The sequence below is a fragment of the Rosa rugosa genome, chromosome 6 (genome assembly GCF_958449725.1).
Source record: "Rosa rugosa chromosome 6, drRosRugo1.1, whole genome shotgun sequence".
Classification (NCBI taxonomy): domain Eukaryota; kingdom Viridiplantae; phylum Streptophyta; class Magnoliopsida; order Rosales; family Rosaceae; genus Rosa; species Rosa rugosa.
The window spans coordinates 11,407,868-11,431,175 of record NC_084825.1 but is presented as its reverse complement, the minus strand read 5'-3'; the positions used below and the strand labels follow the sequence as shown (position 1 = coordinate 11,431,175).

General features: G+C 36.0%; 2 protein-coding genes across 2 annotated transcripts; both read left to right on the top strand.

Moving 5' to 3' along the window:
- The first annotated feature begins 300 nt into the window (after positions 1-300).
- Positions 301-6,750, top strand: LOC133717921 (probable E3 ubiquitin-protein ligase ZFP1). Its single transcript, XM_062144681.1, has 7 exons — positions 301-511; positions 646-861; positions 1,643-1,725; positions 5,656-5,802; positions 5,996-6,136; positions 6,261-6,472; positions 6,553-6,750. The coding sequence occupies exons 1-6, from the start codon at positions 355-357 to the stop codon at positions 6,465-6,467; spliced, it is 951 nt and encodes a 316-aa protein (XP_062000665.1). The 5' UTR covers positions 301-354; the 3' UTR covers positions 6,468-6,472; positions 6,553-6,750.
- A 5,220-nt stretch (positions 6,751-11,970) lies between these two features.
- Positions 11,971-23,308, top strand: LOC133718404 (uncharacterized). The gene is made up of 13 exons (XM_062145243.1): positions 11,971-12,095; positions 13,006-13,107; positions 13,203-13,346; positions 14,456-15,352; positions 15,593-15,680; positions 15,830-15,900; positions 16,346-17,426; positions 17,521-17,813; positions 19,067-19,173; positions 19,802-19,949; positions 21,709-21,858; positions 22,060-22,289; positions 22,546-23,308. The coding sequence occupies exons 1-12, from the start codon at positions 12,042-12,044 to the stop codon at positions 22,186-22,188; spliced, it is 3,264 nt and encodes a 1,087-aa protein (XP_062001227.1). The 5' UTR covers positions 11,971-12,041; the 3' UTR covers positions 22,189-22,289; positions 22,546-23,308.

The following is a 23,308-nucleotide window of genomic DNA, read 5'->3' as shown; positions in this document are numbered from 1 at the left end:
AGGCCAGTAAAATCCTAACATTTTCGATAAAGAGAATGGATTGGGGAGATGAAAGAAAGGTAGACAAACAAATGAGAAATATGCGATCGGAAGAAAAAAACATAGAAAGTAAATATAATATAAAAATTTAAATAAAAGATAACTTTAAAATGATTTCTGTTCCGCGTAAACTGCATATTAGAAAACAATAGGGAGTGCATGCAATAAAATAAATAAAATAAAATAAAAAAGCACTCATTCACCAAAAAAAAAAAAAAAGGCTCAACTACTTAAGGGAGACCATTTTGACCCGAAATCTTCCCCTTCAATTTTCCTCCTGCAGTTGCCCAGTGTAGTTGGTTTCCAGAAACTGGTATGGCAGATCCTAACAAATCCCACGTAGTACCATCGGTTTTCATTGATCACGATGAAAATGGCCATGGCGGCAACGGTAACTTCATGGATGAAGTTGATGGTTCAAGGAATATAGACAATTACGAGTGCAGTGCGCAAGATTATGGTTATACGACAGGTTACTACTCTTTTAGAAGATCTATTTCTGATGTTATGTCAACTCTAGATGTTGATGCATGCAATATTTCCTTGTAAGGTACGTATTCACTTGAGTAATGACATGTAACGATCCCTCGATCTCTTCTTAATTAGGTGGCCAAATTAATACACAAATTACAACAAGCAAATTTCGAGCTGCTGATATTTCTATAGGCTCAAGTTCAGGGAAGGTCGACTCTGAGGACGAGCTTACTGAATCTTCCAACAATGATGGTGTACTTGAAAATTGCCTGGCAAGTTATGTCCAAGCGATCTTTGCACAGCATCGCGCTATATTCGACTATAGTGAATGGCTAAGATCTCATATGGGTGAGCCTTATCTATTGAATTGCTCCAGTATTATTTCTCAGTGAAGCTCTCTTGCATTTGGATGGATTTAACAGAAGTTCATTGAAATTGATAAAAAATAAAAATAAAAAAAATAAAAAAAAAAGTTAAACAAGAGAAATAACTTTATGCAATGACTCATTGGAAATCATTTGTCATTTATTTTATTCATCTTTAGCAATGCTAGCTATATTTTAGTCGTGCAGTACCATTTGGTCTAGTGACATAAGTCTCATTTTTGTAAGTAGAAAGTCGTGAGTTAGACTTACAATAGACTAGTTGTTGTATTTGATAAAAAAAAAACACTATATTTTAGTCAAATTTTAGTTAAAATAGCTAAAAAGTTATTTTAACTAGCCACTTTTAAAATACGTCTGTATTAGTTCTCTCTATTTTAGCTAGTGTTGAATTTATATTAATTTTTAAATAATGATTAAATAGTTTAAATGTATTTATAAATTACATAAAATGACTTAAAAGAAATGTTTTAAATTATAGAGATCATCACCTCATTCTCTATATTTAAGAGCGAAATAACTAAAAGTTATAATAGAGAGCCACTTAGGAGTCTGATGCAGCTGCTAAAATAGATAAAAAGCTAAACATGCTCTCCAAAACAGTTAAGGAGCTAAAATAGAAAACATGTTAAAGATGTTCTGAAATTAATAATTTAATAAAAAAAATTAATTGTATTCCTATATTTAGAACTTCTTATGGTGAGCTACTTTTTACAAATATGTAATGGATTATGTCCCTTTTTCAGCTTCATCAACAGAACTATTATTCGGCCGCAATCAATGGCAGATTAATTTAACTGATCTGTTTCCACCCCACCATTATAACTCGGTATTACTCATAATTTCTTTTAGTGTTTTCTTTAGTTAATATTAAGTAAATACTCCATCTATCTGATAGTATACATAATAGATATTATTAAGAGAATATGTTTTGTTAGTCAAAATCAAAAATTTTGACAGCAATAACCCTAAATGATTATAAAATTTTGAAAATAAATTAAATCACAAGGGTAAATATGACAAGTATAAAATAGATTTTTATTAAGAAAAATAAAAGTAAATGATCTCACAATCCACTTTTCTTTTTCACTATCTTCTCTCTCCGGTAACTATTTTATTCCATTCATTTTCTCAAAAAAAAAAAATTATTACAAATGCAGAGCATGTATGATTGTATGAAGAATGCTATTGTTAATTAAGTCTTAGAGCACTGGTTGTTTTTTATTATTTATTTATTTATTTATTTATTTACTGCTTCACGGAGACCGTTTATCCCCATTTGTATTCACTTTGACTGTTAATAAAGGCAAATTGTGTTGAGGGTTGAAGGTGGGGTGTCATCAACAGTGGACATTTCTGACTTGCGCAGTTTGTTTATGCCCCCCAACTTCTTGTCTGGGATCTGCAGAAATGGAAAAATTCTGTCAGGCTTGTCACGTTTGAAGTTTAGTAAAACAAGAGTTAGCAGGGGCTTTAAAGTGTGAAGTACAGATGTGAGCGATTAAATATCTAAGGTTTTCTTATCAAAAAAAAAAAAAAAAAATATCTAAGGTTTTCAGTGTTGGAAAAAGTGGTAGAATAACGGTGGAGGAGAGAGCCTTCTTGGCAAGAGGTGGTAGAATTCGGGCACTATATGGAGCAGTATGTCACTATATTACTTCATTTTATAACGTTCCACAATTCCAGTTGGAAAAGGGAAGGAAGACCATTTGGTTAAGTAGGAAACGGCTTTTCAAGTAGCTAGTGGAGAAACGAAGGTATGGGATTTTTATAGTTATAAACCAAGTAGACAGACATAAGATTCTGTCAAGTGATTGTGGCGAGCATACTTTTGTGTGTAAAATAAGAATGAATTCAGGAAAATAATTGGTACAGTGAGGTAGTTTAAGGGTTGTCTTCAGAAAGATAGTTCACAAGGACATGAGCTATTTTATCGTCAAGGTTAGTTTGCGGTGGGGAAAGGACACGATGGATGGGTGGAGTATTGGGCTGGGATTAAATTTTAGAGCTCATCGCTGGCAAGGGTAATACTTGCAACGTGCCAGAAAGTAGAAGAGAGGACCCATGCCTATTTCCTGTATGACCTAAGAGCAGTCTGGGTCTGAGGATCATCTATTTCTTCAACGCGCTATAGCTTTGGAATTGGTGTTGTGTGTCGTAGCTAATGTGCAATTCTTTAGAAGTCGATCTTGATAATTGATGGAGCTCATGAGTATGCAAAGGATACTTGATGCACAATAGTAAAGCAATGAAGTCGAGGGACATACACAACAGAATTGCTGATGAGGTTCGCCTGAAATCTGTGCCTATGTCCATGGGAGAAGGACTGAGGCATTTCACTAGCTTAATATAATGTTGATGAAACAACTCCAATTATAAAAATTCTTCACGACTTAGCTGTGGAAGAGAATGTGGCTTCGGTAAAGAAAATTGAAAAGAGAGAAACGTCATCACGTTAGGAAATTTGTTTGGATATATCGGACTTCTCAAGTAAAAAATTGTCTCGGACCCTAAATACAAGAGCATAATTTTGTGATGTTCTTCTAAAATACTAGTGATATTCTTCTAAGATCTAGTATTTTATTTTCTCTTTCATTTTGAATAAGATTCCTTGTCTTAGTCTACAATACATAGAAATTTTCCTTATTTATGTTTCTAGGAATACATGCCCTTAGGGTGTGCTTTTCCGTCGTTTCTTAGCACCTTTGTTATTGTATTAAAATGGTGGACGAAGTCTCTGCTCGGTTGGCAGTGTCTCTTGCTAGTCCTGATAAGGGGAGAATCTCATTTGGTGATCTGTTGGTGGTTCTACTATCTCGAACCATTACTACGCAGTGGGGCGTCTTCTGTAATCTCGGAATAAGGCAGATTCGAAAGCCTTCATGGGAATGATCACGAAGGTTTGGGGTTTCCAAAACAGACTATCGAGTATCGATAAGGGTACAAGGTGATCGATTAATTTGTTTTCAATTTTTCCTGGGAGGAGAGGAAACAAGTAGTGCAGGGAGGTCGTGGTTCTTCGGTAAGGCCATGCTAGCCATGGAGGAGTTTGATGGTCGTTGTAAGGTTGCTAGGGTTTCAATTTCAGGGATTCCGGTGTAGGAGCAATGCTCGTGATACACTCGACTTTGGGGCCGATGCTGCAACTTGACAAGCATGTAATACGGCGAGGCATGGCGGTACAGGTTTGGATTTGACAAAGCGTTGTGGATCCAATAGAACATGCCTACCCTCCAGTCCTCCACTACTCTTTGTGTTTTTGTTTCCGGTATGAGAAGATGGTCAGATTCTGCCGTGTGTGCGAGCTGCTGGAGCATCCAAAAATGGGATGCCTGGGGCCACCAGAGGTGGAGGTGGGGAATACGGCCCCTGCTAGGGTTTCAAGTACCACTAGTGATTTCGAAGGAGACGAAGGCGCACAATGGGTCCTAGGCGGCAACAGTTCAACTTTCAAGGCTAACCACTTAGGCTCAGGCCCTAAGTTTATTCACGACGACACCCAAGTCGCTGATGTTTTTGATCCCTGGAGTGTCGGTGCATATTCTGGCTAAGCAACTTGAGAAGTTTCTATCTAAGCCATCTATGATGTCAGCGCCACCAGCGGCGATGGCAAAAATCAATGTTGCAGCTCACATCTCTAGAGGTAAAAGCACCGCATCCACAGCACTGGTCTCCTACTGTAAGCGTACCAAGGGCGCCATTGATCCTACAATGACAATGCCATTGGAGCTCAACTTTGAACCAGTGCTAGCTCTATCGGAGAAGGATGGGGTGGTATTGGTTTCTCCGGCCAAAAAGGGTAGAGTGGGACGCTCGTTAGATAGTAAGTATAAACCTACAACAGAGAGAGTCGACTCCCATAAGTTGAAATTGCCAATGGAGGCAAAGAAGCGACGGAGAGATTTTTGAAGACTTTAGGTATGACAGGGCTGACTATTGAGCACGAGGCCCCGATGGAGCTGGAGACGGCTGACATTCTGAGGGATGCCTCTTTTGTATAAGGAGGTTTTTCTGGTTTATGAACAATTTAGGACTATAACTTGAATTGTCAGTTTTAAGTCTTAGTATATATTGTCAGGTTACTTTTTTATTTGGATGTCTAATGGTGATGTTATGTTAGGGTCTTCTAGGTAGTGATTCGATTCTGACATAGTCCTTTTGGGTGAGTCATTGTATAATGTTACCTACATTTGCATTCTAGTGGATTAACACCCAATTTCCCACTGAAAAAAAAAAGATTTAGGAATATATTAGATATTATAATTTTTAGATTTCAAACTTGAAGTATTGATTAATAAAACCAAAAATTAATTAGAGAAAGATTTATTGTTTTTCTGTTCATCCATGATTTCAAAGCGTTTGAAATAACTAGCATAGCTAGCAAAGTTGGAGTTGACCCAAACTTATAAACTGATAGGCAATATATGTTATATTTTTCCAACAGGTTTCAATTGTTATTCGTTTCTTTGTTAAATGGTCAGATTCGAAAATAGTACATCTTAGTAATAGATAAATTTATATGAAGGGTAGGGTGTTTGGTTGCAGCCCGTATGCTTTTTCCTTTTTTTTTTTTGTTTGTTTTTTCAGATATCATGTGCACTGAGTTTTGTGAATTGTTTTGACATGAATAATATTTTGTTTATTGTAAACAGAGACAGTGAACTATTGGTTTCTATTTTTTTAATTACATACATCTAGCAATTCTATGAGTCGTACGTACATCTAATTCGTGGACTTGCTTTCCTTGGAATCTTCTTAGGTGGTGTACTGGAGGACAAAAGTAGCCGAAGCTTCTAAGATCCAAAGACCAATGTGGACGGTGTCACACATGATGACTTTGTCACCCATGGAGAAAGTTATTAGTTACTATCGTGCTTCGAAGGTGGCTGACAACTTGAATGATGAGGTGAAGCGAATGAATTCACTGTTAGACCTCAATTTAGAGTTGCTAAATGTTTAGGAATGAGATACTCACTAAGCCCTAACAGGTATTCAGTCCTTGCATATATAGATATGCAACGATTCATAAGATTGAATAGCTGTTAGGAGTTAACGAGTATTTCAAGATTATAATACTTAGCTAGCCATATATCTTGCAGGATTTGCGTTGTTTCTTGGAGGAACAGCTGTGCAAGGAGAAAGCAGGGCTGTCAGAGAAAACTATTGCAATGCGTTTAAAAACAAAGGTTTATGTAGCATCGAAAGTGGAGGAAAACCCCGATGCTTGTAGTATTTGCATGGTTTGTGAAAAATCATTCCTACTCTCTCTCTCTCTCTCTCTCTCTCTCTATATATATATATATATATATATATATATATATATATCATGTAATCAAATTATATAAAATGGGTGAAAACATGCAGGCCGGATACAAGGACCGTGACAAGGTTGCGAGTTTATACTATTGTTGTCATGAGTATCACGAAGAGTGCATAAAGGAGTGGCTTCTCAAGAGCAACCTCTGCCCCATGTGTAGAGCATTAGCTATAATCCCAGAAGATTACCCCTGTTGGGATGCTGATGTGCAGCTACACCAAGCATTCTTTCTGCATTTACAGTACGCAATTTGATAGAGGTATATATTCTCATCGTCCTTGTTATTATGTTGCAAGTTTATTCTGGTTTTTCATTTTTTTATTTCGTTAAAAATCACAGGCTTCTCAGGAGGGACTATATAAAATAAAGGACTTCCCCCGGCCGATTCCAACAACTCGTGTTTGTAACTCTTTCCAGGCAGTTGTAAATATACGAAGCTTTCCTGATAAGTAGTGCTTGCTGCCGCAAGACTAGCTGTTGAATAAATGCACTGCTGAGAAAACGTCGTGGATTCAGCTTGCTCAAAAACAAAGAAGATCGAAAATAAACAACTAGTGGCTGTTCTGAGTTTCCTTTTCTATGACCAAAAAAAAAAAATAGTTTCCTTTTCTACACTATGATTACAATGCACTGTAAGAATAATGAAAACACACCATAAAGGAAAATGATATTAGGCCTTATTAAGGCTTTATTATGTGTATATCTATTTTATTCACATGCATCATTATTTGTGTGCCGCATCGTACTTTCATGTTGGCATATGAATTTAACCAAATGACTATCTTATCTGCGAATCTAAAACTCTTTTCAGGTTCTCCCAATACGAAATTAATATTACAATTTTTTTGTGTCATATAACTCTGCACTGATCACACCCTTGATTACATTCTAACAAGAAATATGAGGTGACACAGTTGAGAGCTAGCTCAATTTGACTTGTTACCTTCGATCTTTGAAACATCTTGAGCTTGGAGAAGGAAATATGAAGTCAAAACCACGGGTCCACACACTGAAGATAGATTCTTGAGGCGCTAGAAGTTAACTTCAAAAAGGTTTCAAAAACAGCAAATAGATGAATCATGTAGGGAAAGACTGAAGAGATTTTTTTTTTCTTTTTTTTTGTAGGTACAAGTTTTGACCAACTTGGTGTATTGACATTCCCATACAAAACGGTGAAGTGTCTCCCAAGCTGATCTAAGAGAATCTCAGGTAAATGCATCCATGCATACATGGTAGATTAGTGGTTGGTTTAGGAAAGTATCTTTTGGGTTTAATATTCCTTATTTAAAGATATTTTTCTGTTTGCCAAATTGTGTTATTGATTTCCTAAGTATTTTAGGATTTGGTGGATATCTTGTATTAAAAGTTCCTTTCCTAATTAAAGTCTAATTAGGGTAGAATCTTGGGGCATTGAGCAGCTGCGTTGGTCAATTATATATTGCAGAAATATACACGATCAGAAGGACCACCTAGAACGCAAGAGTGTTTTGAAGAGTTTTGCATGTTTGCTTAAAACTAAGTCTTCATAAGAGTCAAAGCACTTGGTCCATGTATAAGTGTTCTTGATCATGTTTTCATATGCATAAATTCTCTTGAGATCAGTAGAGAGGCTGTGAAGAAAGATGAGCGATATTTGGTGATCGTTCAAGTGAAGGAGTTCAAGACGGAAGACAAACTTTGTATTAGTTTTTGTCTAATCATTGTAGCCGAGCTAGTGCTATTCAAGTTTGTAAAGATCATATCCTTCATCATAAGTTAATTCTTATTTTGGGTTCTCAAGAGTAAGAGCCCCGCAGTGTTTTTAATCTCATAATTGAGGTTTTCACTGCGTAACCAAAATCTGGTGTTCTGTTTGTTAATTTTGGTTTCTGCTACCTAGTAAGGATTGTAACGTGTCTATCAATCCCCGAAACCCAGAAAAACGTTTCATTCAAGTATTTTCACTTGGTATCAGAGCAGGTTCTAAAGCTTTTTAGTAGATCCGAGGACATGATGGAACGTGAATATAACAGAGCCTCCAGTTCGATAAATTGCCCCCATTTGTTTGATGGTGAAGATTACTCACAATGGAAGATCATGATGAGGGCATTCCTCTACTCTCAGGATGAAAATATGTGGAATATAGTTGAGACTGGATGGGAACACTCACCCAAGGCTGAAGACTCAAAGAAAGTAGAAGGGACATCTGCAAGAGTTCTTAAGCCTATGAAGGAATGGACAGAATATGAGGTTCAGAATAGAAGTTGTGATTTCAAGGCACGTAATTCCTTATACACAGCTTTATCCAAGAAGGAGAGGGTGAGAATCAACCATTGTGACACGGCTAAACAAGCATGGGATCTTCTTCAAGTCACTTATGAAGGAAATAAAAAGGTTAGAGGTCAGAAGCTTCAGAGACTTGTCTTGGAGTTTGAAAACATGCAAATGGGGGAAGATGAATCAATAGATGACTTTCATGCTCGTCTTATGAATGTGACAAGTCAGTGTCATAGTCTTGGTGATCATTTTGAAGAGCATCGGATTGTCAAGAAAATTCTTAGGTCTCTTTCATCAAAATTTCAATCCAAACAGACAGCTATAGAGGAGACTCAAGACCTGGACACCTGTTCTCTTGACGAACTTATAGGTAATCTCAAAACCTTTGAGATGAGGATCAAGCCCGAGAAAAAGGTAAAATATATTGCTTTCTCTTCTGTTAAAAAGAAAGATGATGTTGATGATGATTATGTGGATTTATCATTATTGACAAAAGAGTTCAAAATTTTTTTGAAAAACAAAAACTCCTTTGGAAACTCTTCGAAAATTTTTCCTAACAAACCTAAATGCTTTGATTGTGGTGGTATTGGACATCTTGCTGCCGATTGTGGCAACAAGAAGTATAATTCACGTGGTAACAAGGCTTTAAAGACCACATGGAGTGATAGTGATGAAGGGTCTCAATCAGATGGTGAAGAGGTAAATCTTGCTCTTACTTCCTCTCTTAATATTGATTTATCCGATGATTCCGACTTGGAAGATGATACTCTTGATGAAGAAACAAATGAAAAGTGTAAGCAATTGTATAATGCTTAAAAAATTGTTCTTCGAAAAAATTACAAACTTGAAAAAGAAGTTGAATCATTGAGAATGGAAAGAGAAAAGATTGAGCAAAAATTTGAAACTTCTTTAAAAGAATGGGATGAAGAACGTACTGACCTTGTTTGTAAGATTAAAGTTTTGCAGGGTGATGTCAAGTCTAAGGATTGGGACAATGAACATGGTGATCTTATTAACAAAATTAAAGTTTTGCAGGTTGAAGTCAAGGCTCAGTCCACTCTAAATGTTTCACTAACCATTGAAAATGAGAAATTGCAGGATGAGCTACTCAAAGTCAAGGAAAGCTTCAACAAGTTCTCTATAGGATCTGAAAAGGTCTCCAAGATGATGGGCTTTGGTAAGACTCATGGCAACAAAGAAGGGTTAGGTTATGAAGGTGAGTCTTACAAGCCTTTAACCTTCGTTAAAGGTGTGGAATGTGAAAGTTCATTGGATCAGTCACAAGCTTCAAATAACAATGATTTTGGTCCCAAGTTGCCCAAAAGATCAGAGGCAAATTTAGCCATTCAAACCCATCAAAAAGGTGCTCAGGTAAGTTCTGACAAGCACACCTCTGTGCGTCAGCCCAAGTATATTCACAACTCCAAAAACTTCATTCATACCAGATGTTGCATATGCAGTGAGTGTGGTGAGTCAGTTATGCATAACCCGAGTGAGAGTCACATGAATGCTGTTATGCGAATTTTGAAGTACTTGAAGTCAGCTGCAGGAAGGGGAGTACTGTTTTCTAAACTCAACAACATTCTTGAGGTTTGTGGCTTCACAGATGCAAATTGGGCTGGAAATATTACAGACAGGAGGTCGACATCAGGTTACTGTAATTTGGTTACATGGAAGAGTAAGAAACAGAAAGTTGTGGCACGTTCTAGTGCTGAGGCCGAGTATAGAGGTATGGCTCACGGAGTGTGTGAATTGCTGTGGCTGAGAAATCTATTACGTGATTTAGGTTTCAAACTCAAAAGTATCATGCAGTTGTATTGTGACAACAAGGCAGTTATTGACATATCACAGAATCCAGTACAACATGATCGTACTAAGTATGTGGAGGTTGATCGTCACTTTATAAAGGAGAAGCTAGATGCCAAAATTATTAGCTTTTCTTTTGTTCCAACTGAAGAGCAACTTGTAGATATATTTACCAAAGGAGTTTCCAGGAAGGCGTTTTATGACTCACTAAGCAAGTTGGGCATGGTTGATGTATATGCGCCAACTTGAGGGAGAGTGTTAGCGTGAATCATGGCATAACATTAAGCATGTAATATATTGTAATTGTATCGTAGTTAATACTTACCTTTTCTATGTGTGGTAGAGAATAGAGACGTAAGTCAATTGTATTACTGTAGATATCTTTATATACCTCCACTGTAAGATGAATCAAATATTAGAAAATTCATTTTCTCAATCTCGTTATCTTTAACTGGTAACGCTGTAGAAGACGGCGGCGGCCTTAGGGTTTTTTTTTTTGTTAAAACTCTTGAACTGAGCTATTCTCTGTCTCAAAAATGAATTTTAACATATATATAACATCATAATAAGATGTAAAAAAAAAACTTTTTGGTCCTGAGTCAGTTGCCTCTTGGGTCTCACATCAGGTCCGGACCTGTACCTAAATCTATTTTATATATATACTAGATGGCTCCACACGTACACCATGTGTGTGAAAATTGAATTTTTTTTTTAATAAGGAGTGGAAAGTTATTTACAGGAGTGAGTAGTTTTTCATGGAACGATGAGAGTGGGTAGTTTGATTATCTGTTTCTTATTTTCACCTCTTTTTTTTATATTTTCTTTTTATTTTGTAATTTGACTATATTACCCCTATCTGTTTTATGAGTTGTATAGTTTTTTAATATTTCAGGGTCATTTTAGTACATTTTTTCTGTTTTGACTAACAAAGTCTCTTCTCTTAATAATAGTATTAGCATTTCTCCACACATGCTCTGCATGTGCAAGTATTTTTTATTTTATTTTATTTTTTTTGCAGAAAATAATAAAGAAAACGGTTATTGCAGACATAAGATCATGGGAGAGAAAAGTGGATTGTGATTTTTGTTTTTGTTTTTTTTTTAATAAAAATATATTTTGTAAATGTCATAATTGTCCTCGTGATTTAATTAATTCTCAAAGTTTTTTAATCTTCTAGGGTCATTTCCGTCAAAATTTTTGATTTTGGCTAACAAACCCTCTTCTCTTAATAATAGTATAGATAGATATATATATACAACCTTGGTCAGGTGCGGATATCCGCACCTAAGCAAAACGTACGGATTTTCCGTTTTTACCCAATTTCTGATTATATTTTCATATCTTAACCGTTTAGTTTTTAGATCCTAATGTATAGATCATCTCTACAAAATTTCAACCAATTTGATGATCGTTAAGGCATCCAAAACTGCAATTTACACGAACGAACCGAATCTGTCAAACCGGAACCGTTCGTGTTTATAATGGTAAATTGCAGTTTTGGATGCCTTAACGATCATCAAATTGGCTGAAAATTTGCAGAAGTGATCTATACATTAGGATCTAAAAACTGAACGGTTAAGATGTGAAAATATGATCAGAAAGTAGGGAAAAATTGGAAATCTGCACAAAAGCTTAGGTGCGGATATCCGCATATATATATATATATATATATTACAATTAACCCTAATCCTAATAGTGTGGTTTTGGCGCGAAGATGCTGGCCTTATAAGCAGAAGTGGGCGCGGGCAAGAGGCACAGTAACTGTTATGGCTCATCATCCTATCAACACCTTAGGGTTTCGTCCTCCTCAGTTCTCCGAGGTACCCCCATTCTCTACTTTACCATTTCATTTCTGGGTTGCCCATTAATTCGATGCAAATCTCTTCTTTTTCATAAATTTTTCTATGTCATTTCAAGATGTTTTGGGCTCTCAATTAATAGAGGAGATCACATTTATGAATTGATTTCTCAAATGAACTGGGTATAGATTTTATTTGTTGCGCAAGGTCGGAACCCAAATGTGGGATTTTACAATTTTTCTTTTCTGATAAATTTGTGATCTTTTTCAAGTGGAAAGGGGTATCTTAGTTCTATGTTGTTTTAGGGGTTTTTTTTTCTTTTCTAGTTTCCAAAAGCTTTTCTCATGCATTTCTTTGGATGCTGTTGTTTGTTATGTACAACATAAAGCTATTAGATTAGAATTGAAGAGTTAAAAGAGGAGAGTCAGATTAAGGGCTTGACTGTGTGAATCTCTTCCTTCCTCAATGTACACATTACATGCCTCAATTGTTCATAATGGTCATTTCATCCCTATTCTTCCCTCCCCTCATCTCATTATGTTCTCCGTGTTACTGACTATTCTAGGCTACTAATGTGTTTTAGAGATTAGTTTTTTTGTTTTTTTTTTTTTCAAAGCTTCTTAAGCTCGAAATATATTTAGAAGATGAATAAAAGTAACGGGTTAGTGGTAAAGTTAATGGGTATTATTTAGGGTGTGATGAGCAAAACGCAAATGCAAATATAAATACTGCATTTTGTACGGTTAGAAAAGGATGGAAGGGCGAATGAAATATGCCTTCCAGTGAAGTTCCTTTTGATAATTGATACAGTGATGTCAATGTCTAATTTTCCAACAGAAATGTCGAACCCTATTGCATGTAATTATAACACTGATGAGTTATATACTCTGCACAATCAACAGTGATGTTTACTTATGTGCTTACTATACAGGACTTAGCTTGGCTTCCTGGTTGGCTTCAGCAACATCAGATAGAACAGTTTGATGAGTGCATCGAGAAACTTAAGGGTACCAACTTAGAGCTAGAATGCAAGGTTGGAACTAGACCTATTCTTGTTCAGAAGTCCAGAAGCTGTGGTCTAATTGTGTTAACTGTTTGCTAATTCATTTTCTTTACTGCACTGGTTAGGATTTGAAAGTTTCTCAAGGAAAAAACAGTAAAGGTAATGAGGCTGATACATTGTCAAGGGAAGAAGATAGAAACAAAAGCTATCATTTATTCTTATCTGGGGAAGACAATACACCTGCTGGTTTTGCTTCATCTCCTGGAAATGTAAGCTTTTAATCAGTTAAGTATGCTAGCCAAATTATGATTAATTTTTCTCATTCAAACAAGTAAATTTTGATCTATATCATGCCCCTTAACACTGTGTAATAAATCTGGGAAACTGTCAACTATCCATTCATTTGTAGTGCTAAATATTGGTGTAGAATATATATCTCTTGGAATTATTATATTCTTCTTATGTTGCTTACAGATTGTATAATATATGAACCGTATCCTACCAAACTAGTTGGTCTTTTATTTATAAAAGTTGTGATACCAATATTATGATATTTTAACGTAATAGAATGCTGTAAAATTATTTTTCTGAAAGGAGTATTATAGTATTATACTTGTATAAAGTAATTCATGATGTGAATCTTGCTGCCTAACTTGAATTAAAGATGTGAGGAAAGTTGTATATTTTGGTTCAAAACATGGGCTTTGTTCGTTTACAAAAATTGACTGCTTTCTTGAAGTTTTCAAAGAAAAAAGGTTGCAAAATTTCTCCCTTCTGTATAAATAAGGACATTTTTAACAGGAAACATCAACTTTAATTAAATAAAAGTAAAATATAGGCTTGTTTTGGGAGGAGCCGCAAAAATTCTTGTGTCGGTTGTTGAGGGAAAGCGACAATATAATGGTGAGGAAGAGGGGAATGGTTTTGTGAAGATGTGCTATGATGGCTATCTTGAAAAATTTGGATGGGAAGAACAGAAGTATGTATGAGGAGAGGGTGGGGGAGGAGAAAGCTGAGTATATTGCAGAAGAGGGTTTGATTCTGAGTCTCTTTATGGGCTTCAGTTTCCTTTGGGAGGGAGGAAGAGTTGTATAGATAAAAAAGATCAACTAAACTTGCAACTTCTACTCAATTTGCAAACCTATGCTTCATATATACAAAGAGGCCTGTTTTGATGTATGTAATAAATGACACAATGAGAACAAATAATAGAAGTTATCATGCCCAAAAAAATTGAAATACAAAAGTAAGTAAACATGCCTAATTACTATTCCTGTGGTTTTGCCTAAAATAGGTACTCAGGACTCCTTTTTATTTATTTATTATTATTATTATTATTTTGCCTTGTACACTAATATGCATCTCTTTAATTGAATAGGTTCTTCATTTCCATCTTCATCTTTCATCAACTGGGTTTTCACAGTGTAGCCCAACTCCACCTCAGGATGCTTCCCAAAATGATCTTAAATCCAGTAGAGTTGCATCTGTGGAACTAAATGACATCTCAGTAGGTTCCAAGGACAAGACTTGTTCTGAAATGGGGCTTAATCTTGGTGGGAGAAATTTTCTACCCCTGAATTCCGTTCAGAAATCCACGGAAGATGTTGGTCCACAATGTCCTTCCAATTATAAGATATCAGCAACGCATAAAAGAGAAAAGTATAATGTCAAGTACCCCAAAGCAACTGATATGACTGCTGCAGCTGAACTCTCAATTGCAGCATCTGAGGCATTGGTTATACATGAAATAGTGAGGCGTGGGTTTGTTGCAGATGCATTGCCAACTGAAGTGGCACTTGAAGCTGCTCTTCGGGTAAAGAAAGCTCGGTTGGAGTGGTCAGTAGATGCCTTAGACAGCCTAGCTGACGAAACAGACGAGAGTGATTCACTTTCAGACTTGGATGATTTAATGATGGCTGATGCATATGAAGATGTAGGATTGTCTCATAGTATTCCTTTTGATGACTGCACTTGTGGGTCAGCTATTTCTCTGGTAAAAGAAACTCCTCTCTCGGAACAGCAGCATGAGTTTGTAAACCTATGTGATCCTGTAGAGCTGGGGGCTCCACAAGTCGAGTTTGATGATGTGTCTGCACAAAGGCAGCTATCAGAGAACATGGTTGTGGATATATCAAAAGACAATGTGCCTGCAACATCTTTCAATCATGAGAGAGAAGAGTTCTATGATAACCTTGTTCCGGGTTTAAACACCTGCAATGTCTCCAGATACAACCATTTAGCTCTGAAGAACTCAGATGTTTTGGCTAGGAAACAGGTAAAGGTCATATTAACTTTCCCTCTTCAACTGTGCTCAACTTAACTATTTTAGAAAAAAAGGACACATAAGAAAAATGTAATTTCTCATTAGAATTGGTTATCTTTATGCACTTAATTTTGTCTTTTTGGTTGGAATCTTTGAATTTTGTATCTTTCCGATTGGCATTTTTTCCCCCATTTTAATCAGATTCCTATTGGGCAATTTGGACTTATAATGAATTAATTGTGCAACTTGCAGACAATTGGCCCAAGTGTGGTGGATGTAACTTCTTATCAGCCTAAAAAAGTAGATATTCACCCCCATGCTTGGAATTCCGGAAATGCCAGTGAGTAAACATTTATGGTTCCATGTGCCCTTTTATCCCTACTCTTAATTACACATTCATTGGTTATTCTTTTTTGTTATGTCTTAATTGGTTTTGGTGGTGGTATTTGTTTACTTGGATTCTTATTTGGTTTTTATGTTCTTTTGAAGGAGATGATAGGGTATCTTACTTAGTATCGGACAGGTTCAGGAGCCGATGGCTAGGTGGTTGGACAGGCCAAGTATGTGCTCTATTCTTTTTTAAAGCAATTCTGTTTTAATTTTCTCATTCGTTCTTATCCCAATATCAAGTTATTATGAATGAAATTTTGCTATCCTTACATGAGAGCTTAGAAACAATATGCCATAAGTGGTAAGGTTTTGGATAACTCCAGATACCTATTAGAAAGCTTTGTATACTTACGTAACTGCCTTTAATATTTTCCTTCCTTTTGTCTTGACCAGAATAATGCCATTCTTCACAAATAAAGGTCCATAAAATATAGCCTATGATTAACTACTTAGCGCTATCATCCTTGATGCATTTCCCTGTTATATAAAACATAACAACTCTCTTGATGCAACTTATTTCTAAATATTAACATCATGGTTATTGTGTATTTTATTATTTTGTTTCTGATGGTCCTTTGTTCTTTCCTTTTTCTCTTTAAATCTCCTATTTCAAAGGAAGTATCTGCTGTTGGACACATGGGACAGAATGCTAAAAGTATTGTGAAATGTTTTGCTGGCGAGACAAGCTTTCTCTCAGAATCGGCAGATATTTCTCCAGATATGAACTCTTTCGTGCAAGTTCATGAAACTGAGTCACATAGAATGTCACAGTCAAGCATACACCTTGGTCTTTTGCCTGGTGAAGCTAATAAGGGGATATTACTTTCTCAAGATGTGGTGAGATCGTCTAGCTTGTCTTTAGTTGATCCTCTTTGTTCAGTTGTTCCTTGCAGTATTCCTTCAGAAAACGAAGTTCCGACATTAGCACAGACTCAGAGGGATAAGGAATGTCATACTGAAAAATGCTTTAGACCCACCACAGAACTTGGGATGGGGAATTTACACAAATCCTCAAATCTAATTATTGAGGATGGTCAAGCTACTCCTGCAATTAATGGTGAAGATTCTCCTGTCACAGTTCGAAGGCAGTTTATTTCACTGAAGACCTATAGTACACTTCTCCCAAACCCTGTTTCCAATGGGGGAAGCCTTTATCAGTCAATTAAACTAGATTGTGATCAGAGGCTGATAGCCTTAGATCAGAATGTGGGTTGCATTAGATCTTCTGATAGAAGTCGTAAAGAGCCCCTTCCTCTCAAGCCCATATCCAGGCATTTATCTTCAAGAGATAGTAAGGAAAATGATAAAATGATCTCAAATAGGACTCCAGTTGTAAAAAAGAAATATCTGAAGAGAAAATATAATGAGACTATAGGAGATGGGAATCAGTTACCTGTTCAGGCATCAAAAAAGAGGAAGCAGTCTGTTTCTTCTAACCACAGGGCACACTGCCATCTTCAGGCTTCTAAATCATTTGTCAACAATTCCACTGGGGAGAAACTTCCCAAACTGGCTTTGGTGGCAGAAAATGTTGTTGAGCTTCAACAAAACAAGGAACCCCAGAGTATACCATCTGAACACAAGAGTCTCCATTGCAGAGATGTTCCAGCAAAAAAAAGAGTTCACTTCTTTGAAGCAGAGATTCCAGTTCAGCAGAACAAGAACCCTAAAGTACTAGATTTTTTCACCAAAAATTGTAAGTAGTGGCCATTGATTCTCTCTCATTCCATTAAAATTCATAAACCTCACATATTTTGTTACTAACTATGTTGCTAATGCTTTAAATGTAGGGTTAACTGATAGAGCAAGTAAAAAACGCAAGTATTCAAACTATTCCAAGTTTGAAAATCACGAGAAATGTTGGCGTACCAATTCTCATGTTAAGGCTAGGAAAAGACTGCTATTTCAAGGTATACAATTCCTGCTTACAGGATTTTCTAGGCAGAAAGAAAAGGATCTTGAAGGAAAAATATGGAAACATGGTGGTATTGTTCTGTTTGACATTCCTTCTCCAAATTCAAGGGCAAACAGAAGCTTAAGATCTAATGGCTACCAGCTTCCTATTATTCTATGTTCGAAAAAGGTTGGTTTCCTTTTGTTTTTGGTAAATAAAATTAAGAGCCAACTTAAACTGTTTCTTTTTATCTGGTCCCTTTCTTTTCTGGTTTGTTTTGCACTGTTCTGGTGCTTCAATGGTTTTCCTGTTTGGCAGAATGTGCTATAAATATCAATACTTTCTTTATCATCTATGTTTGGCTTTATTCATCCACTTTCTTCATCTTTTTAGTTTTCTTCTTTTGGAACTTCTAGATACGTGAATTGCTAATTACATTATTTATACCAGAATTACTTGTAATTTTTTTTTTTTTTTTTTTTTTTTTTACGTGATTCTTATTGGTTTTGGACTCACTTCGTACATTTTCTCCCCTACATACAGTGCATTCTATTGTATATTCACTTTGTGTATTCTCTCTCTGCACTTGCCAATTGGTTTGTGACTTGCTTTTGGTTTTTTGGTTTGCTCGGTAAGACAGTCTGATCTTATCAATCAAATAATTCACTAATTGATCTGGGGAAAAGTCCAATCATATTAGGAGCAGTCTTCCAAGAATCCTGCTCATAAAAGTTACCTAAACTAGTAAATGGTTAGCACTTACCAGTAACTGAGTCTCTTCTTGAACCTCATGAATTGCTACCTAAAGACTAGCTCGTACATGGTACCTTCATGGTTGACCTTTGTTTAGTGAATTGAAACACAAAAGAAAAAGGCTTATGTTTATGCAACACTGGATGGTAATCCTTGTATCATAGTATAAGTTCTACTTCCAGAACTTACGTCTAGGATTATTATTATTATAGTTATTCCAGATATCATATGTTATAAATTTTAGGCACAGTGGCTGCAACTTTAGGTTGAGTAATACAAAATGAAAATGACCTTAAATTCAAATACTATGAGAGGTGAGAAATGACCTTTTGATACACATACAAATACATTTTATGATTTCATTAAGTTGAAATCACTTAAACATTAGGCTGTCAAATTAGTGATTTCAGTTATGTTGTCGAATTTAGGGGTTCATCTTAACTGTTATCACAAAATACAAATACATCTTGCACTTTCATAACCCATATTTTGTGATGAGGGTGCACATCCGTGCAATGTAATGAGAAATCTGCGATGATTGGATTTATCTAAACTATCTGGTAGTTGTTAAAATGGAAAGAGTGCAGTGTGGTGCCTCTGTTATACTGTTTTGTGATAGCAACAACCAGATTTTATAATTGCTGGGAGTGTAATGTTCTTCTCTGACACGTTTTATCTTTTAATTGCAGCTACAAACAACAAAGTTTTTGTATGGGTGTGCTGTGAATACCTTCATATTAAAAGATGATTGGCTTACCAATTCAATTTCAGCAGATTATATTGTACCACCTGAGCAGTAAGTGGTTTATTTTCCTTGCATTTGTTACTCTTGTTAGAGATGATTGAGTTCTGGTTCTAGGAGGCTTGGGGCAAGGGAATCTTCCTCCTTTGTTTGATTACAACGACTATGGTTCATGATTTTAAGTCAATCAACATCTTTGTCCTGTTAAAGGCAGACAGAGAGAAGTCCCTCTACCCTCTCATCCCTCCAGAACCTGAAACCCATTAATATATATATATATATATATATTTTTTTTTTTTTCAAGCTTTTACTACTAATTTGTTATTACCGTTGGGTAAATAATGTGTCTACAACTAGTTGTGCACGTTCCACACTTAGTATTATTGCTGATTATTCCCTTTTCTTTTATAAGAAGCAAGAATGTAACTGAAAGGGAAGAACCAGATCGAAAAGTGGTCAACCATGAAAAACCTGGCGAAAATCTAATAAAAAACCCACAAAGGAGGCTAAACCAAAGAAGCACTCGCTAACAATCTAGTAATAATAGCTTTACTAGGCACTCTATTGTCAGATAGATGAGTTCTGTTTAACTTTTTCTGGTCATTTTTATTTCTTATCATAGGCATATGGCGGAATGATTTTCTCTGCTTTTGTTTATTAATCTAATCAATATCTTATGCAGATACATTATTCTACGGAATGAAGCTGCTGCAGAGCATATTAGCATTGGGAAGCCATTTTGTCACAAGCGTGATTATGTCTTTGATAAAGTAGGAATTATGCTTCATGGGAAGCAAAGTTTCTGCTGCAGATTGGTGAAAATAATTAAGGTGGGTATCTCTCTTACAAAATTGTTATTTCATCTTATTTCTCTTTTGCATGCATAATTGTTTTGTTATTCTCTGATAAGGGCTTAGAGCATCTCCAATGACACTCCTTATTTTTTCGTCAAATTTTTCATAATTGTTTCTCTTGTAAATTTAATAGTTTCATATCATAATTATTTCTTATCAAACGATACTCTGAGTTAAATAGATTAATTACAATATAACTTTATTGCAGTAGGAGCCACTTGGAGTCACACACACACACACACACACATGCATAATTGTTTTGTTATTCTCTGATAAGGGCTTAGAGCATCTCCAATGACACTCCTTATTTTTCGTCATATTTTTCATAATTGTTTCTCTTGTAAACTTAATAGTTTCATATCATAATTATTTCTTATCAAACGATACTGTGAGTTAAATTGATTAATTACAATATAACGTTATTGCAGTAGGAGCCACTTGGAGGCACGCGCACACACACACACACACACACACACACACACACACACACACACTAACTCACTACACTCAACTCTCTCTCTCTCTCTCTCACACACCCGTACATTCAATCTTGTTATTCACTAATGAAATGTTGGCTTTTGTATCTGAAGTAATCATAAATTAAAAATTAAGCATCCAATGGGCTCCCTACCTAAACGAACTGGCAATTTAAAATCTAGTTAAATTTAAATTTGCTCCAGTCATGCTCCTAATAGCAAAATTACTAGGAGCTCTTATATGCAAGGAGAGAGAAAGTTGATACTAGTGCATTAAGTACCGTATTTGAATATTTGATCCATTTTTAAATTAATCTTTTTCCCTAGATATTTTGAATTTGAAAGAGAATAAGAAATTTATGGCTCCCTAAATTTTGAACATGCTTGAAAAGTATAAATATTTCTTCGGGACATGCATGTCGCTTGTTCAGATCCTAATTTACCTCAGGAAATAGCTCAGAAGCTTGCTTTTCCTCAGAGACAATCTCATCCTCCCTTGCACAATCATAAATGAAATTAAATGGCTCATGGTCAGACCAAATGTTCCTCATCTTCTTTAAAATGAAAAGAGGAATAAATAATGTAATATACTTTGAAGCATAGAAGAATATGGTACCCTTCATGAGCTTTCAAAAAGATTAAGCCAAGTTAGTTCGTAACTTTAATTACCACAATTGTTAAAGTGTGATGCACACCTTACTAGGGTAGTATCCTTTATTTGGCTTGTCAAGGTGTGATGTGCACCTTACTAGGAGTAATAAAAAAAAAAACTCTTGTGAAATGCATTTGAGATTCAGGAATCTGCCTTGGTATAAGATGTTGCAGATATGAACTGGACCACTGTTCCTTTTTCATGACTATTAAGTGGTTCCATTCTGATTTCATGATCGTTTAATATATTTTTGATGGAGAATGAATGCCATGTTGTCAGAATAATACTGTCATTCCCTGGAAAAAGTAAGCCACCGGTGAATTTTGGTCATGACTCTTGACACATGTTACTATAAAGTCTTCCAATTTGTTGAGTTTTAGTCACTAACTGATGCAGAATGCATGGCTTCTGTTAGCCTCTTATTGGATAATAATCACTGGTTTCATATGTGTTTTATTCTTATTTTCTTTTTCTGGGAAACAATCAACATGCGATAGATTTTTTTGATCTTATCTCTTTGGTACTTGACTTCTAATTTTTTTTTTTTTTCTAACAACAAAAGTTGTTGTTGCCTGATTTATTCTGTTCATGTGTATGGGTTGTGCAGCATGGAGGTGGGCAGGTCTTTAAAACCCTCCAGAGGTTAATCCTCGATTTGGAGAAAGAGAAGATTTCTTGGGGAGCTATTGTTTCTGAGGATGAAAAGACATCACGCCACTTGAGGCACTGTGCCGCCGAACAAAAGATACCAATAATGGTCAGCAATCATTAACTGCCTTAGAAATTAATTTGATTACTGACTAGGGCAATCTATATGAAGCTCATAGATTGCCGCTGCATCTTAAAATTTTAAATGAGCCAAATCTGTTGATTTCATGAGACTGTGTTCAAGGGCTTCTCATTTCATGTAACTTTGAACTTCAATATTTGTTTGAACTGAGTTGATCATTTGTTGCAGCCAGCTAGCTGGATCATAAAAAGCTTGCATTTAGGAAAGCGTCTTCCATTTTCAGATGCAGGCCCTTCCTCATCTCCAGTGCTTACAATTTCTGGGCCCAGTTTCCATAGGATGAGTGAAGATGTATAAAGATGAACCGCTTCTGTAAGCAACTTCATGCAGATGTGTTGTATGCAATGGTTATGTATCCGCTCAACCATGCATCTTGCATCCATTCAACCACTAGCAAGGTATATAACCAAAGTTTTGAATTTGAATAGTTAAGGATGTACACAGTCACTTAAAACAATTTTTACACTAAACATAAAACAGAGTCGTGCATCTTAGAGGTTACCATTCATAGTGGCTATGACCAATAAAGTCCCTAAATTGATCACCATAAAACAATGCCTATGGAGTTGAAAACAGTGATGCAGTATCATGCATTTTCCCGATTAGGTTTGTCTGCAAAGACAGTTTCAGAACTCTCATCCTTCACTTTTTCAGGTACTCGTCAAATGCTTCCTCTATCATCATCATCTTGGTTTCTCTTCCACTTGGACCAATGAGACTTGTTTGCGCCAAGCACCTAGCAAGCACGACTGCATCTTCTAAAGAAGCTGACCCGCCCTGTGCAAGGAATGGAGCCGTTGCATGCATCGCATCTCCTGCCAGCGTCACTGGTCCAATTCAACTGTGTTGTCCTACTGTGACCAGTGGTGCATGATATCTTATGTACTCTGAAATGTAAAGATTCCAGCTGGCAGCTCTTAACAGTTTCTGCGACGCTTGTAGGGAAACCCTTCACTGATTCAGCTGCCAGGTTTGCAATTAAATCTTTGCTCTTTGAGACCAGTTGATCTGTTCATAAAGTGGAACAAGAAGATAAACTGGAGAGAAAAATTGTAACATATATATTTAAAGTTGTAATAGGAAAAAAAAAAAAAACACACACACACACACACACACACATATATATATATATATATTGTCACATAATGTACTATGTTCTCTTTTCGAAACAAAAGTAAAAGAGAGGATATATATATATGTATATTTAAAAGATGGGGTCTGGTCTGTTCTGAATTTTTCTTTGCAAGCAGGCAAAAATTGTAAATACAAGCCTGGTCACAATTGCAGAACGGCTCAGACTTTGTTAATTAATTTTGAAGCTTCAGACAAGGAATTGTTTGGCTGCCGTTTTGTAATATGTTTCTGACCAAACTTGGCAGTCTAACCCAACTCTTTTCTCTTGCTAACACATTATTTA

What these genes read in the sequence shown, in the direction of transcription:
- LOC133717921 (XM_062144681.1), top strand. Translation starts at nt 355, where the DNA reads ATGGCAGATCCTAACAAATCCCACGTAGTACCATCGGTTTTCATTGAT. An exon ending in CACCCCACCATTATAACTCG is followed by an intron (nt 1,726 to 5,655) that starts GTATTACTCATA and finishes GAATCTTCTTAG; the next exon opens with GTGGTGTACTGGAGGACAAA. An exon ending in CTGACAACTTGAATGATGAG is followed by an intron (nt 5,803 to 5,995) that starts GTGAAGCGAATG and finishes TATATCTTGCAG; the next exon opens with GATTTGCGTTGTTTCTTGGA.
- LOC133718404 (XM_062145243.1), top strand. Translation starts at nt 12,042, where the DNA reads ATGGCTCATCATCCTATCAACACCTTAGGGTTTCGTCCTCCTCAGTTC. An exon ending in TTGCTTCATCTCCTGGAAAT is followed by an intron (nt 13,347 to 14,455) that starts GTAAGCTTTTAA and finishes TTAATTGAATAG; the next exon opens with GTTCTTCATTTCCATCTTCA. An exon ending in TTGGAATTCCGGAAATGCCA is followed by an intron (nt 15,681 to 15,829) that starts GTGAGTAAACAT and finishes GTTCTTTTGAAG; the next exon opens with GAGATGATAGGGTATCTTAC.